Raw genomic sequence first — 15153 nt, 5'->3', positions numbered from 1 at the left:
AAAATGTGTTAAGTTGGAAATATACTGTCTGTCCAGGGATCGGAGCTCTCATTTCTCCAAGAGAAATATCCTCATTTTGATATTGACCTAAAAAAGAATGTGTTTCCACTCTGCAGCTCAAATCATGCCAACAACAACAGTCCAGGATTGATTGGATTATTGACTTGCTAAAAAGAAAATCTTATGATATTACTGACGGGGCACTTATTCAAATTAGAAGGGGGCACTTATTCAAACGGGGCACTTAAGGAAATGTTCACGTTAGGAAGGGCAGTTATTTGAGAGGGGTTCTTATTCAAACGGGGTGCTTATTCGCGCGAGTACGGTATACGTTTAATAATGTTCATTTATTACATTTTATTATTTTTAACCTAGTTATCCCGGGTCCATGTTGGCCCGGGCCCCGGGGCACCTACCCCGGTTTCCCCGGCCTCTCAGCGCCACTGACTATACACAATCAAACCATTTGTACATATTCCTACAATGCATACACATTATAATAGTCATATCCTTCTTATCACTTTTTATATAAAACAAAAAAAGCTTAAAAAGCTACTGCAGAGGAACCAACATAGCTCACCTTTGAACCCAGCTTGGATCTTGACTGTTGCTTCGGCCACCTTAGGGTCATCTAGGTCAATATCTATTTCTTCTTCTCCTTCCTTCTTTCCTTCATCAGCAGCCGGGGGAGGAGAATTTCCCTGTCAATATTAAATAAATATTATCAAACCTTCCATTCAAAAAATGAACTTTTGCAAATAAGAATATCTAAAAAAACTCACTGTGTAAAAAAATATGAAAGTATATATTCAAACTCAACACTACCTTGAAATTACTTATAAAGCATACATATGAAATAGCAACGTATAAAACAAGATTGTTAGTAATGTGAGATACAGAACATCAAAACCACAAAGCAATTTAGCATGTTATGCAAGCATTTGCTTGTGTTACATTCAGAAAGATTAAAAGTTCTGTTGCAAGAATCCCCATGCCTTAATAGAGATTAAAAGCAATTACTTAAACATATCACATGCAAGATATGTTGAGGCATGCAAGCAAGCTGAAGGCCTACAGCTATGTGGCACAAATTGTACCTTCAGTGGAGCACCATCGGAGTTGGGCGGCTCAGAGGCTGAGGGTTCTTTCGAAGCATCATCATCTTCTTTTGGAGGGTCAGCAGCTGAGGCCTGTGTGGTATCGGCATCTTTGTTCTCTGTGACTGCTTCTGGATCATCTTTCCCTGCTTCCTGCTTCCCTGGCTCTTCTTGTGTTGTGATCTCTTCTGGTTTAGATGCCTCATCTACTTCTTTTTCCTTCTTCTCTTGCTCTTCTTCTGCTGGGACCACTTCAGGTTTAGATGTCTCATCTTTTTTTGCTTCCTGTTTCCCTTGCTCTTCTTCTGCTGGGACCACTTCAGGTTTAGATGTCTCATTTCCCTCTGTTTCCTGGTTCCCATTCTCTATTTGTGATGCAACCACTTCAAGCTTAGAAGTCTCATCTCCTCCTGTATCCTGCTTCCTTTGCTGTTCTTGTTCTCGGACCACTTCAATGGTCTCATCTCCTGTTTCCTGCTTCTCATTCTCAAGTTGTTCTGTGATCATTTCAGGTTTAAATGCCTCATCTTCTGGTGCAGGGACCACTTCGGATTTAGATGTCTCATTCTCTTCTGGTGCAGGAACCATTTCAGGTTTCAATGTCTCATCTTCCTCTGGTGCTGAGACCACTACAGCTTTAGATGTATCATTTTTTTCTGTTTCCTGCTTTTCTTGTTCTTTTTCTGCTTGGACAACTTCGGGAGTAGTGACATCATCCACTTTTGTTTGTACAGTTTCTTCAATAACTTCATTTTCCGCAACCTTCTCTACTGTTTCCTTTTCACTCAATTCCTTTTGACCCTCCACATTCTCACTTGCTGAATTGGATTCTTCCATTCCATTTTGAGGGTGATCAGTGGTGATAGGATCGGTAGATGGAAGAGAATTGTTTGAGATTTGTTCTTGATCGATGGTCTAGTGGTTATAGTGCAAACATTAAGAAAATTGTGTGAAAATTAGGCACATATAATCATCACAACTCAAAAGCTGTACAAACATTGTGCAAATGAAAATGAAAATACATAAAATGCAAGCTATCATTGGTTAAAATATATGTGAAAAATAGGTTAATTATATGCAAATAAAATTGTATATATTATTATGGAGAGCAATGTGAACTGCATACTGGAGCAAGTATAATTGAAATTCATTTGTCTGAGTGGTTCAACAACAAATGTTAACACACCGTTTCCATTCCATCTTGAGCAGGCTCTGCTGGTTCATCCTGTACTGTAGCTGGTTGGTCTTCCACAGGCTGAGTTAGTCACAAGTAAACATACATACATGCATCAATAAAATATCGCAAAATAATATACAAGACAAGATCACAAGTGCATACAACATACAGTATAATATAAACAATAACAGTGAAGACCGCAGCTGTTCTTGGAACAGAGGGGGCCCAGGAAGGAACTTACACAAATGAAGGGGCCTAGGCCACCTTAGCCCCACCATGGCTGGGGCCAAAAAATTTATGACTATGACACCCTTAGCTGGCCAGCATCTCTCTGACTTAAATTTGAATACAATTTTCTTTTTTTCTCCCCAGGCCCAAGTATGGCCAGCTGACCCTTCCCAACCCCTTTGAATCCACCACAGGAAAATAAAATGCATTCAGATTTCAGTACCTCTGACACTGAATTTGAATAACATGACAAAATAGAATATAAAGCATTATAAAGTAGTAAGTCTTTTAGCAACAAGTATACGTCCTATGGTCTGTTTGTGTGTGTGTGGGTGGATGTGGTAGACAAAACCTGTGGCCATTGTGTTAGTATTACAAACCTCCTTAGGTGTTTCTTCCACTTCATCCTCTTTCTTTTTCATATTCTTTCTAGCTTTGAACCCTTTGAAAGAGGCTTGGATCTTTGTAGCAGCCTTTTCCACCTCTGGATCATTTAGATCGATGTCAATCTCTTCTTGTTGTTCAGCTTGTACTGCTGATGGTGATGAATCCTTCAAGAGATTAGCAAAAGTGAGACATGTGTTAAAATATACAAGAATTGTTCAAAAAACCCATGTAGAACATATCATTAACAAAATTCATTTATATATTTTTTTAAGTCATGTGAATAGAGGTCCCATTATGTGCGCTACAGTCGGGGAGTCCGTTCCCCCCTCCAAGTCAGGGAGAAAAACCACCATTCGTCATTGAGAAAAAACAATTCAAAAATCAAAAAAATTGATTAAATAAGCCTGTGGAAACCCTTAAATTGTCATATTTTCGGGGGCTACGTCCAATAGACCGCTTTCTAAAGGTTTTTAGCAACGCCCAACCACGCCCATCGGAAAAATCCTGGCGCCGCCACTGGACGAAAACCTCTACAAGGTCTCCTTACAATTAAAATACAAAAATAGAAATATAGATATAAAAAATGACAGTACAGTCACCGAAACAATAAAATTTGAAAAAAGATGAGAATCGTCAGGAAGTAAAGGAAAAACAAACACGGACGACAATAAAAGAATAAGGAAAATTGTAAAAATTGCAAAAAATTGCCACTGAGAATATATAATAATCATTTAAAATAGAAATTGCCACTTTAAATTTTCACCATCTGTAAATTTTCACCATAATCATTTAAAATTGTCGAGAGAGTACTTGCAGAGAAAATAATTTTGGATGATGAATCTTATAATCGTTTCAAGAACATGTCATCGATTGATTTTGTTCCATGCCAAGTTTGCTATTCGTCCTGCAAATGTAAACAAAAGCGTTTGGTTTGAACATTATACAGCGGGTCAAGTCAATGATTTACTTACCATTTTGTCTTCTGGTTTTTCTTCTGGTTTTTCTTCCGTAACTGCAGCCTCTACTTCTCCAGTATTTGCACTCTCAGCTTCTTTTTCTTTCCTCTCCTTCCTTGCTTTAAATCCCTGAAAAAGTAGATTAAATCAAATAATTACGGAATGCACGTTTTTTAAATAAAATTAAAAAAAACATTTATTCAAATTATTTTTAAGCTTTAAATGCCACTCAATATTGTATGCTGCTTTTATTTATTTTTTCCTTTCTGAGCCATTTTAGTTTGCAACGAAGAGTGAAAAATAGAGTAAACCACTTTACTGCCTTCAATGACTGAAAAACTTTGATAATTATAGTAACCTCTCTTTTAAAAGATTGAATGATTTGGTTCAAATTGAACTTTCTTGAAGTACTTTTATTGTTTTTTTCTCAGGTTATTAATCCCTTTATATGGAAAAAAAATTATAACATACACCTCTTGATACTGTATATGCAAACTTGTTTTGAAAAAAAAAGTAAATTTAAGTGGCTACAGTACGTTAAGTGATTCTTGAGATTGAAATATATAACCATCGTTCAACAACAAAAAACCCTTAATATGCACAAAATACATTCACAGCAGAATGCAAATCTATATTTATAGTCCAATACAAACTTTTATAAATACTTTCACATTCATCCAAAGAAGAGTATGTTTTAAGATTACAGCACAAAATCAAGATTAAATGTAAATCAATGTAAAACATTAAGTGTGAAGAGGATATGTGTGTGGACATCTAGTTAAAATGTCAAAAGGTCAGAAAAGGTCTAAGCAGTCAACATCCAATCCAAAACTAGGTTTGGGTTACTGTCAGCACAAGTTGTATTTCATGTTGATATATAAAATGAATTTGCATGCAGATTAATGCCCTGTCCATACTATCAAATTAAAGCCCTGTCCAGACTATCAAATTTTGTTTGACAAAAACAAGTGACATGCTTAAATATGGTCATGATGACATCACATCATGACCATATATAGGCACATCATGACTATATATGGGCATACAACAGTTTTTTGTCAAAGGAATATGATATATGATAATCAGGACAGAGCTTAAGATGCTTTTCCATTTACCTTGAAGGATGCTTGAATCTTAATGGCAGCCTTGTTCACTTCTGGATCGTTCAAGTCTATGTCAATTTCTTCCTCCTCTTCAGCATCTGCTTTCTCAGTTGATTCCTCTGTTTTCCCTTTCTGTTCTTCTTCTGTTTCTTTTATATCAGCTGCTTTTTCCTCTTTATTAGCTCCTTCTTCCACATTTGTTGTCTCCACTTCAGATTTTTCTGCTGAAGTTTCGTCACTTGATTTCTAGAAGATGTCAACAAAGTTCAACTGAAATATCTTTGTGATAGCTAATTCAACACTATTCCCATGAAGACAAAATTCTGACATTTATAAATGCACTCTAAAATCATAATTTTCTATTTTTTCTTAGGTAGGAAGGGAGAACCCCTCCCAAACCCGCCCCCGCTCTGGGCTACGCCCCTCGCCTGTCTCGCGACTACTTCTTGATCTTCCATTTTGAACGGCCAATTTCTTATTTCTGGCTAACCCCTGAAAGTAAGTAACAAGAGAATAATAGGATATACAGTACCAATACAACAAAACACTCAGAAATGAATAAATATAAAGACACACCTACCAACCACTGTTTAACACTGAAGATAGCCAGAATGATACAGAATTGGGTTTTATATTTAATATGACACAGTTAATACATAAAAAGGAATCGATTCACCATGGTATTAAAAATTTCATAAATTTATGGGACAACAATAAAGATTTCATTATTTACATTCTTTATTCTCTATTTCTTCAGTATTTATTATTACGGTAATTAGACAATCAATAAACATGTATTCAGCACAAAATTTAAATGCATTTAAAAATTTTCATTTTTCTAAACAATATCAAGGCTGAATAAATACGGCTGAATACCTAAATATCCCTCCATAAGAATGGAATAGCCCAAGATCTTTTCTAAACAGCACTATTGATATTAGATATAAGACGGAGACCGGAATTCATTACGTTTCTATTGATCTCTTATTGATCCAAGCTTCTTTTATACCATGCGCTAATAAAAGAATACAGCTAAAAACATACTACACTTATTGGTTCTCTGTTTGGATAACAGGAAAGCAATAAAGCTAAAGATATTTTAAAATGAGATATTTTAATTCTCTATGAGAAGAGTGTATTAGAATTGTGAACACTTTATTCCATCAAACTAAGTTCTTAAAATATTCATGGTTATCAGCTCTTCTATAATATAGGTATTTCTCAGATATGCAAATTGCAAGGGCCTTTTACACCATCAAACTGAGTTTTATGAATATTCATGAATGACACTCAGTTTCCATAGACAGTGCTCAGATCTACTGTCCCAGGCCCTTCTATTAAGTTTATTTATATTCATGAGTGATTCTTCAAGAGTGCTAAGATCCCTGAGAAGGTCCTCCTACTCTATTAAGTTTATAGATATTCATGAGTGATTCTTCCACATGTAGACATTATTCAGATCTACCAGATCTACTACTAATTTCATTTCTTTAATCAGGAACAATTGCCTGTTTTTCAAATTAGCCGAGTCTGTCGATATATCTGAACTGCAATTACTTCCAACAAACAAGAAAACCAATTTCACAAGCTCCTACTAGGACTCATTGTAATGAATACAGCTGTTGTCGACGAATCACCTGGCAGCAAACAAAGAATTGACAACACAGCATGATAGCAATCACCCAGAGTGCTCGCATTTGGCTTGGTAACTTCATCGCAGTGTCAATTTGTTAAACATTTATTGCCAATGAATGAATAAATATCACATTAATGCGCAATACAGCAATGCTTAAAATACAGTAGTATAAATATGGTGTACTGGAACCATTATAACCCCCAAAACACTACTTAAGATATTTTTAACACATATTTATGCAAACTGCAGTTAATTCAAATATTTTTCTTCTTTTTCTGCTTTCATTAATTATTACATTCTTTTATTTTTAAAATTGACAAAATAAACAAATGAAATGGGGAAAAAAAAATATATATAGTAATCTATGTATGTTTTAGACACCATCAGAAATTACCTCATTAACACCAAATCCGAAATTTTCAGATCGGAAAGCCTACAAAACCAATCAGAAAATCGCTTTGGTATGTAATATAAGAATAAGGATGCTGGTTTTCAGCACATTCGAAAGACGGTCCCAATTTTGAGACAGGTTTTAATGGGCTAAACAAATCCTTGTGGCTGCTTGTGCTTTATCAAAAAAAATTATGAAAACATATATTTATCTTTAAATAAATTATTAAAAAATTGAAAGTAATAATAAATTCTTACCAAACTCTTATATTAATATTTTATTAATACTAATAATCTAATTTGAATTCGATAATCAATTCATGTATATAGATATTAATTAGAATCCAGATTAAATGTATGATTACTGGATAGGCCTAAAGTTTGGTGTTTATTCATTTGGTGTTTTATGTTTAAATAAATAAAAATAAAATAGTAATAAATACAACAATATCATAATAGAAACAATTTACATAATATTTTTTTAGGTTGATCATAAACAGCATGCATTGTATTATTGAATATAAAACATGCACTGTCATGTTTTGGTTGCAGTGAATACTCCAAAACACACATGAATACCATCAACAACAAAACCTTTACAAAGCAGAATCAATAGAAATGTTTTAAAGACATTTAACAAACACAAAGCTGGATCTATCCACCATAACAAAATGCAATTGAAGGTGTCTGTAGTGTGTACTAGTATTTAATCTTTATTCACTCAAATATGAAGCCCTATCCACACTATCAAATTGTGTTTGACAAAAATATGTGACATGACTAAATATGGTCATGATGACATCACATCATGACCATATATAGGCACATCATGACTAAATATGGTCATGATGACATCACGTCAAATAAAATTTAATAATCTGCACAGACCTTAAGAGATTAAAAAGAAGTTGCTATGGTAACAGTTCAGAAGCAACCATAACAATGACATCCAATTAAAAAGCACATGCAGTAAAAGCATTTGTTAACAAAATTAGAATATTTTAATGTTGAAAATTAAAGATAAAATTAAATAAATCTGTATTACTCCTTCTAGAATTATTATTTGAACACAATGTAAGTTAATTTTTTTTTCTTTCTTAGTATTGTCCTCATTCTAAATGAAAAAAGTATTCTCTCTAGAAATATTACTACTGTACAACATTAATTGGGTCATTTGTTGGACCTTTTCCTCATTATGTATATTATTTCATCTTGAAAAATATTAACCATACAATGCTATAATTAAAATTGTCCACACATTTGATTATACTGTACAGTATGCACATGGGGAAGGGGAGGAGGGCCAATATCATTTGGATCTGCTCTGGTTAGCATACAACTTGACACTTCACATCTGATTGCTCCAGGAAAGCACTGAATAGGTGTCAAGTTGAAGACAATTAACCCATAGCAATCAATGTTGATGAAATTGATATTCTTATTAAAGAGTGTAAAATTACAAGAGATCCGACTGTCGTCATTCTGTATGCATTAACAAAATGAAATGTTAAAAAGGACTAACACGAGAAAGGGCGCCCTATTAGAATTCAAATAGAATTCGCTCAAAACTCGTCTTTTCAAGGACACGTTGCTTCGTGGTAGTACATTTAGAAATAGGATTACTTTGCAGCTAGATTTGCTAAAGGAGCAAAGTGTATGTAGAAAATTCTATGTACAGTAGTTAACTACTGTATGTTGCAAAATGTATGTTGTACACAGTATGCAAATTGTATATTGTAAGTGTATGGATGTAGCAAAGTAATACCACAGTGTATCACTTCGTCCCCTGCAGAGGCGGCGGCCGCCACGTCCACTTTCAGAAATATAAAAAGAAAAAAGGAATTATGGCCTTAGTTTACCCTAAGTTTGATAATAATAATAATGATGATGATAATAATAATAATAATAATAACTCAATAATACTGATAATTAATAATTACATCTTTACATTGTACTAGAAAATCACCGACAGAAATTATTCACAATTTCTGCTTAATTCACGCGAACACAATTTGTCTTTTAGCTTTTCTGTAAAGCACTTACGTAATTCACACTTTATAAATCTAGGATATTAAAATAGTCTCATTATATATTAAATTATATATTTCGAATATACTGACATCTTCCAAAACAGTATACAGTTTCATGTTGTTTAAAGAATGCGAAACAAAAAAGCAAATGTTATAGAGTGGCATCGACAAAATTTATAAAATGTATTTGCTTCAAATTAATTTCATTATGAAACTGCCTTTCAATAATATTTAAAATGTAGATGTAGATACTGTACATTGAAAATAGGCCTACCTCCATTTCCCAGTGTATCATATTACTTTGTCTATGCAAGTAAATAATATAGGGAAATGCTGACAAAACAAAATGTATTTGCTTTCTTTTATTAAACTGTATAAATTCGTTTAGATAAGTGCTAAATGCAAGGCTTCCAGATAGCTTCCCTTGACACCCCAAACAGGGTCTCTTGGCGGTCCCCAGCTAAGGACGCGCCCCCACCCATGGACCCGCCCATGGTAGCACGTATAAAATAAAATGGGATTTACCTTTTGTACTTCAATTTTGTCCTTTAATTCTTTTCTTGTCTGATGGCCTCTGAATCCAGCCTGAATCTTAGATGCTGCCTTTGCAACCTCTGGATCACTCAAGTCTATGTCAATTACTTCTTCTTCAGCTTTCTTGCTTTCTTCCTTCACTTCTTCCTTTTGTTGAGTACCTTCTGTTTTTTGCTCCCTATGAATGACAAGGGTAAAGAAAATTCTTATGTTACTTGTTGTACTGCTCATTTCAAGCAAATTCACAAATATATTCAATGTTCAAACAATCTTCTTTTGCTAAATTGATATTTTCAACATTCTCACAAATTTGTAAATTATTTAGTGTCTTTTCTAAATAAAAAAATATTCCTTAATATTTAGATATAGAATAAAAATAATTGCTGCTAATTTTCCATGTATTGTTTTACCAAAAATAATTACCTAGAGTGATGAGAGTAATTGCTAAAAGATTTTGTTTGCAAGTATGGTGTCACCAACCACCCACAACAATCATGCCTACAACACACATGCAATTATGTATATATACACTTACACAGGCCATAGAAAATATGACTGAGTTACTTCAATTAAATATAAAATTTTATGTGAACATTCTAAATTATAATTTACAATTCTTAGTTCGTTGGCAAATTCTATAGTTATTGAAAAAACATATTAAAATAAATATTAAAAAATAAAAGAACACAGTAATAATTAATTTGATGCAGCCAACATAAACATTTCTAATGAATTTAAAAGAAACTAAACTTTATTTTTGAATGGCTATTGTGATGAAAGCTTGTCACTATATTATTTGTGAATTCCATAGCAGCTAATCAAGTGGCTTTGAAAGGATATTATAAATAAAAACTGTGTTCAAACATAACTATAGTAACCTCATTTTTAAACAAGATATTAAATTTATGGACAAAACCATTATAACGACAGGAGTGTCCAGTTTTTTCAGCAAATTAGCAGATCTAATGTGACTTTGTTGAACGTAACTTATTTTGGTTTGATAAACCAATACAGAAATGTATGTAAAACAACTTAATACTATGATTACAAATGGTATGCTAGTTTTCTGTGGGTTTAATTCCAGACAAAACGCTGTCATTACGGTTTTCAAAAAAGGTACTTATGTCAGTGAATGTATTGAGCTAGTGACAATAGGATAACTGCACAGTAAAAATTTAGTATTTATTCCCATACTTCCTTGTGGACAGTGTTATATAGAGGAAGTAATACTTTTGGTTATATAGGCTTATTCTACTTTTCATTTTTCAGTAGGACTATTAACATAGATCCCTGGATCTTAATACATATTTATAAAAAAAATGGAATGCGAATATTATAATAAAATTTATGAAAAATTTTGGCTGGACGTTTTCTGTGGTCCTATTTCTCTTACTATGAGAAAAACTCTAAAAATAATTTGGCTCTTCAAACAAATTAAAAACTATTTATTGGCCAGCTTCTTTCTGATGTGCAGAGTATAAATAATGACGGTAATAATAAGAATTAATAATGATGAAGAAAATCAATCTATCGGGCTTGATGGAGCATGTAAAATATAAATTTTAACATAAATTGTAAGACACTGTGTCATTGGAATTGATAGAGCTTGTAAAACATGGCCACTGGCATAGTTGTGGCTCTCAAAAAGATATGTAGAAAATATCTACGGGACTTTGTTGATGGAAAACCATTAAAAACGATACATACCAACACACACAGTCACCTTGAAATAACTAAGCATACCGTACATAATACTGTGTGTTACTTTCAATAACTTGCTAAACCATATTTTATATATGTCAAAAGCCTATATGTCCTGTCTGGGTTTGAATATTTATCAGCATACAATTTTCAATGCTATGTTATTATTTTTTTTGTTTATTATTTATTATTATATTTTTTCATAATATAGTAATTTATTTTTGGTTTTTATCTCTCAAACCATGTTATTTTTTATAAGCACTGCTATTTAAACAATCAAGTACACCCCCAAAAACTATTCATGCCCCCACCCCCCGTTCAACCCTCCCCCACCCTAAGAGTCATGCTCAAGTAGTTATAAATCACCTCAAATCACCATATTTTGCAAGCTAGTTCCCCTCTCCTAATAATCTAGCCCCACCCCCACATTACCTTCTTACCCCGATCACCCCCATCCATTTCAATTATTCTACATACATGTATATGCCATTGTAAACATCATTACTAAACTTACTAGAATGTTACACTACCCGCTGCAAATTTTGCTACAAGAGCCAATTCCCTTTTAACCTGATTGCTATATTAAATTAAGAAAATTAACTGCTACAATGCTTTAGTCTCCAAGGAATTGATACATTTATGTTTATTAGGTGTCAACACACATTTGGACAATTGCTTACGAAAACCATATTTGGCAGTGAAATTTCAATTAAACTGATCTATGTATCAAGTTGACACCAACATCACTTGCAAGCATAAGTAATGTTGAGAAGTACAGATAAAATTATTTTTGCAAGTGCAATTGGGAGATTCCATTGAACTGGAGTTAGGGGATATAGAATATTGCAGAGGGTTGATAATATAATTTTAAGGGGGAAAATTAAAACTGCCATAAATTTTTAATTAATATTCTAGGCACAATAACTTACATTCAATGGATATTTTTATCCCTATAATGTACTGTATAAAAATCGTATGTATTATATAAATGTATTAGTAGAATAGTAAGTGTATTTATCAAACTTGGTAGTTTTTAGTGGTCAAACTTGACCCTATATTAAGCTCAAACTGAACTTCTATCAGGGCACCTTGCTGGGTGTGTCATAGAAAAATGCATACATTCATCATGAATAAGGATAAGACAATCAATCAAAGGATGTGTAATAAAATATGTGAGGTCTCGCCACGAAATGAGACGCATCGTCGGTGAGATCGAATTGAGAAAATCACCAAAATAGGTCTGAAGTCATATTTTACACAATTTGTTTTTCTTTACATTTTTGAATACTTCTAAAAATACTTCTTCAGTCAATTTTCTTAACGTAAAGTGGTTTTTATGCCCATTTTAATGAGGCTGGTTTTCAAAAGAATTGTCTAAAAGTCGAAACATAGCACTGAAAAATGTCTAATTTTGACGCTTTTATAAACAGTCTTCACCCCGTTGCTTTCGCATGAATGACTTATCATTGTAAAGGTCATTCAACGAACAATACAAAAAAGGTCACTATTTTCCATAAAAATATCCAACTACCAATGAAAATGGGTAATAAAAGGTGTACTCAAACGGTTGCCAAGGCCATTTGTCTAGGATTCTGATTGGTTGCTTATAGCATGTGATATTCGTCTTGAACGCTGACTGGTCCAAGCGTTGGGTCAAAGGTTTAACCTGCTTAATGCACTTAAGTACATAGCACGTTTAGATCGGCATTCCTGTTGTGGCTTTATTGCGAACGATACATGCGAAAAGTTTTGACAGTTATTCGAAAGCAGTTATAAAATTCAGGAGAAATTGTCTAAGAAAAGAAAAGCTATTGACATAGAAGAAGTAAAGGATGCATTAAATTTCCACGTTTCTCATCTCCTAGGCCTAGGAGACAATGAGGAATTCAGTAATCTAATTGAAGAGTACTTTTGTTTGCCTACTGAAGATAACGATTCAGACAGTGAATATGACTCGGGATCAGATGGCGAGTTAGCCCATGAAGCCCTAGGCTTAGAAGTAGGCCTAGTTGTAGAGCCATGTCCCCGCACCCATCTCCCCGCTCCCACACCAAATTCCACACCATATGGATAGACAAAATATCAACCACAATAATATTTTAAGTAATGCACCCAAATGTAGAAAAAGGCACCAACGAATTTTCATTTAATAGTCTTATTTTAGTGAAAATTCCATGTAAAATAGCTATTGGCATAGAGACCACCGAGGTCTGTCTTAGGGTGTAGTCGTTACTTATGAGGGTTTAAACATTTTGTAGGAAGGTGATCATTCGCATGTTTGAAGAGATAAAACTGTACATGATATTAGCTTAAGGTTTAAAATCTTGGAGACGAAATTACACCAAAAAGATACTAAAATATTAAATAAGGATAAGACAATCAATGGATGTGTGATAAAATATTTCTTATTTTCTCGTATATTTTTTTATATTTTTGAAGAGAAATGTTTAGATAAATTGTAAAATTTCAACAGTTTTCCAAAGCATTGCAAAAGACTAACAAAAAGAAACTAAAATATTAAATTGATGTTTTTTTTAAGAATAAATGATTCACAAATTATTAGTGGAAATGTTAGAAAGAAAGAAAGAAAAGATAAAAACGCACTTCAAAATCTTCACACGTTTTCTGGCCTCATACCCTCGGAAAGATGACTGAATTTTGACAGCTGCATCCTCTTCTGATGTTACTTTAGCTTCTTCAGTGGCATCACCCTCAGGCTTGTCTTCTTCAGTCTTGGTTTCTTCCGCCTTGGCTTCCTTGGCCCTACTTTGTGCTTGGCTCATTCGCACTCCACTCTGAACCTTGGTTGCAGCAGCTTGTTGTTGTGGATCACTCACATCCCCAATATTGTTCCCCTGGAAAATAGATTTACACGGACTCCCTCAAATTAAAGACTATTTTTGGGACCAAGCTTTAGCAGCTTTGGTCTCTAATTAGAAAAGTAATTACCATGGAGAAATAGCATGGTGTTCATCAAACATGCTATATGTCGCTGTTGGATTTTGGTGAAATAAATAAATGAGTCTGCAAGAGTAACTCATATTTGGATTGAGGTGAATTTGAGGGATCTGTAATTATCTTACAAAAATCCATCTAGGTTACAGTATTTGACAAAAAAAAAAAAAAGAATGGTGATGGTTGATGAATTGTATGTTGTTAGTATACCTTCTCAAATGCTTTGTTGTTATAATATCTGTCTTCATGCTTAGCTCCAACCTCTGACGGGTCAATACCTTGTTCTGAAATTTGAATTTAAATAGATGCAACTGTATATGATAATCATTTATTCAATCATATAAAACGAATATTCTGCTGTTTGTGCCAGTATCTCTATAAAGTAATTAAAAGTAGGCCTAAGTAATTATCTCCATCATGAAATCATTTCAAAGACAAGAAGTGATCACCATAACAATATTGATAGTACTAAGAAAAAAAATTATTAAATTATTAATATTAAATATTAATATAATATTATAATACAATCGGATTAATAATACTCAATCAATGGCCGATGACGTTTACGTAGCCATCCATAGAATAAATACAATAGCCAGAGAGCAAAACTTACCTTCTCGGATTTTCAAAAGGTTGTCAAAGTATACTGCTGCAAAGGTGTAAATGTTCTCAGGCTGGTTCCGCAGAACCTCTCGGGCAAGGCCCTCGAGTAGGTTTTGGAATCCTCTTGGCACTCGTAGTTTAGTATTTGAATACGGCACAGACATTCTGTATTTGTGCCTAGGAAACTATAAAAAATAATAGGTGACAATAAAATTATATGTTCTGGGCTACGGAATATTCGTTGCATGCAACCCTGAAAGTGAAATTAAACGTCACAAATTCGCCTAGGCCTCTCTGTCTACCGACTCTTCCAATAAATCCGTTCTATATTTACCTTGGTCGCCACGGTATCGGTG

General features: G+C 33.7%; 1 protein-coding gene across 2 annotated transcripts in view; it reads right to left on the bottom strand.

The window, feature by feature from the left end:
- Positions 1–15153, bottom strand: part of LOC117121667 (probable serine/threonine-protein kinase kinX) — a 16777-nt gene extending 1624 nt beyond the window's left edge. Inside the window, exons 1-10 of one of the 2 annotated variants that reach the window (XM_033266922.1) lie at positions 14808–15153; positions 14405–14478; positions 13877–14094; positions 9530–9716; positions 4961–5194; positions 3861–3974; positions 2883–3053; positions 2284–2352; positions 1098–2012; positions 581–701 (exon numbers count right to left, since the gene is read on the bottom strand). In XM_033266922.1, coding sequence (XP_033122813.1) covers positions 581–701; positions 1098–2012; positions 2284–2352; positions 2883–3053; positions 3861–3974; positions 4961–5194; positions 9530–9716; positions 13877–14094; positions 14405–14478; positions 14808–14961 — 2257 coding nt within the window. In that variant the 5' untranslated portion in view covers positions 14962–15153. Of the gene's footprint in view, positions 1–580; positions 702–1097; positions 2013–2283; positions 2353–2882; positions 3054–3860; positions 3975–4960; positions 5195–9529; positions 9717–13843; positions 14095–14404; positions 14479–14807 lie in introns of both variants that reach the window. The other variant, XM_033266921.1, reaches the window with a different exon arrangement.

The sequence above is a fragment of the Anneissia japonica genome, unplaced genomic scaffold (assembly GCF_011630105.1).
Source record: "Anneissia japonica isolate Jap-2015-1 unplaced genomic scaffold, ASM1163010v1 scaffold287709_len1912824_cov184, whole genome shotgun sequence".
Classification (NCBI taxonomy): Eukaryota; Metazoa; Echinodermata; class Crinoidea; order Comatulida; family Comatulidae; genus Anneissia; species Anneissia japonica.
This window is presented reverse-complemented; position numbering and strand designations above follow the sequence as displayed.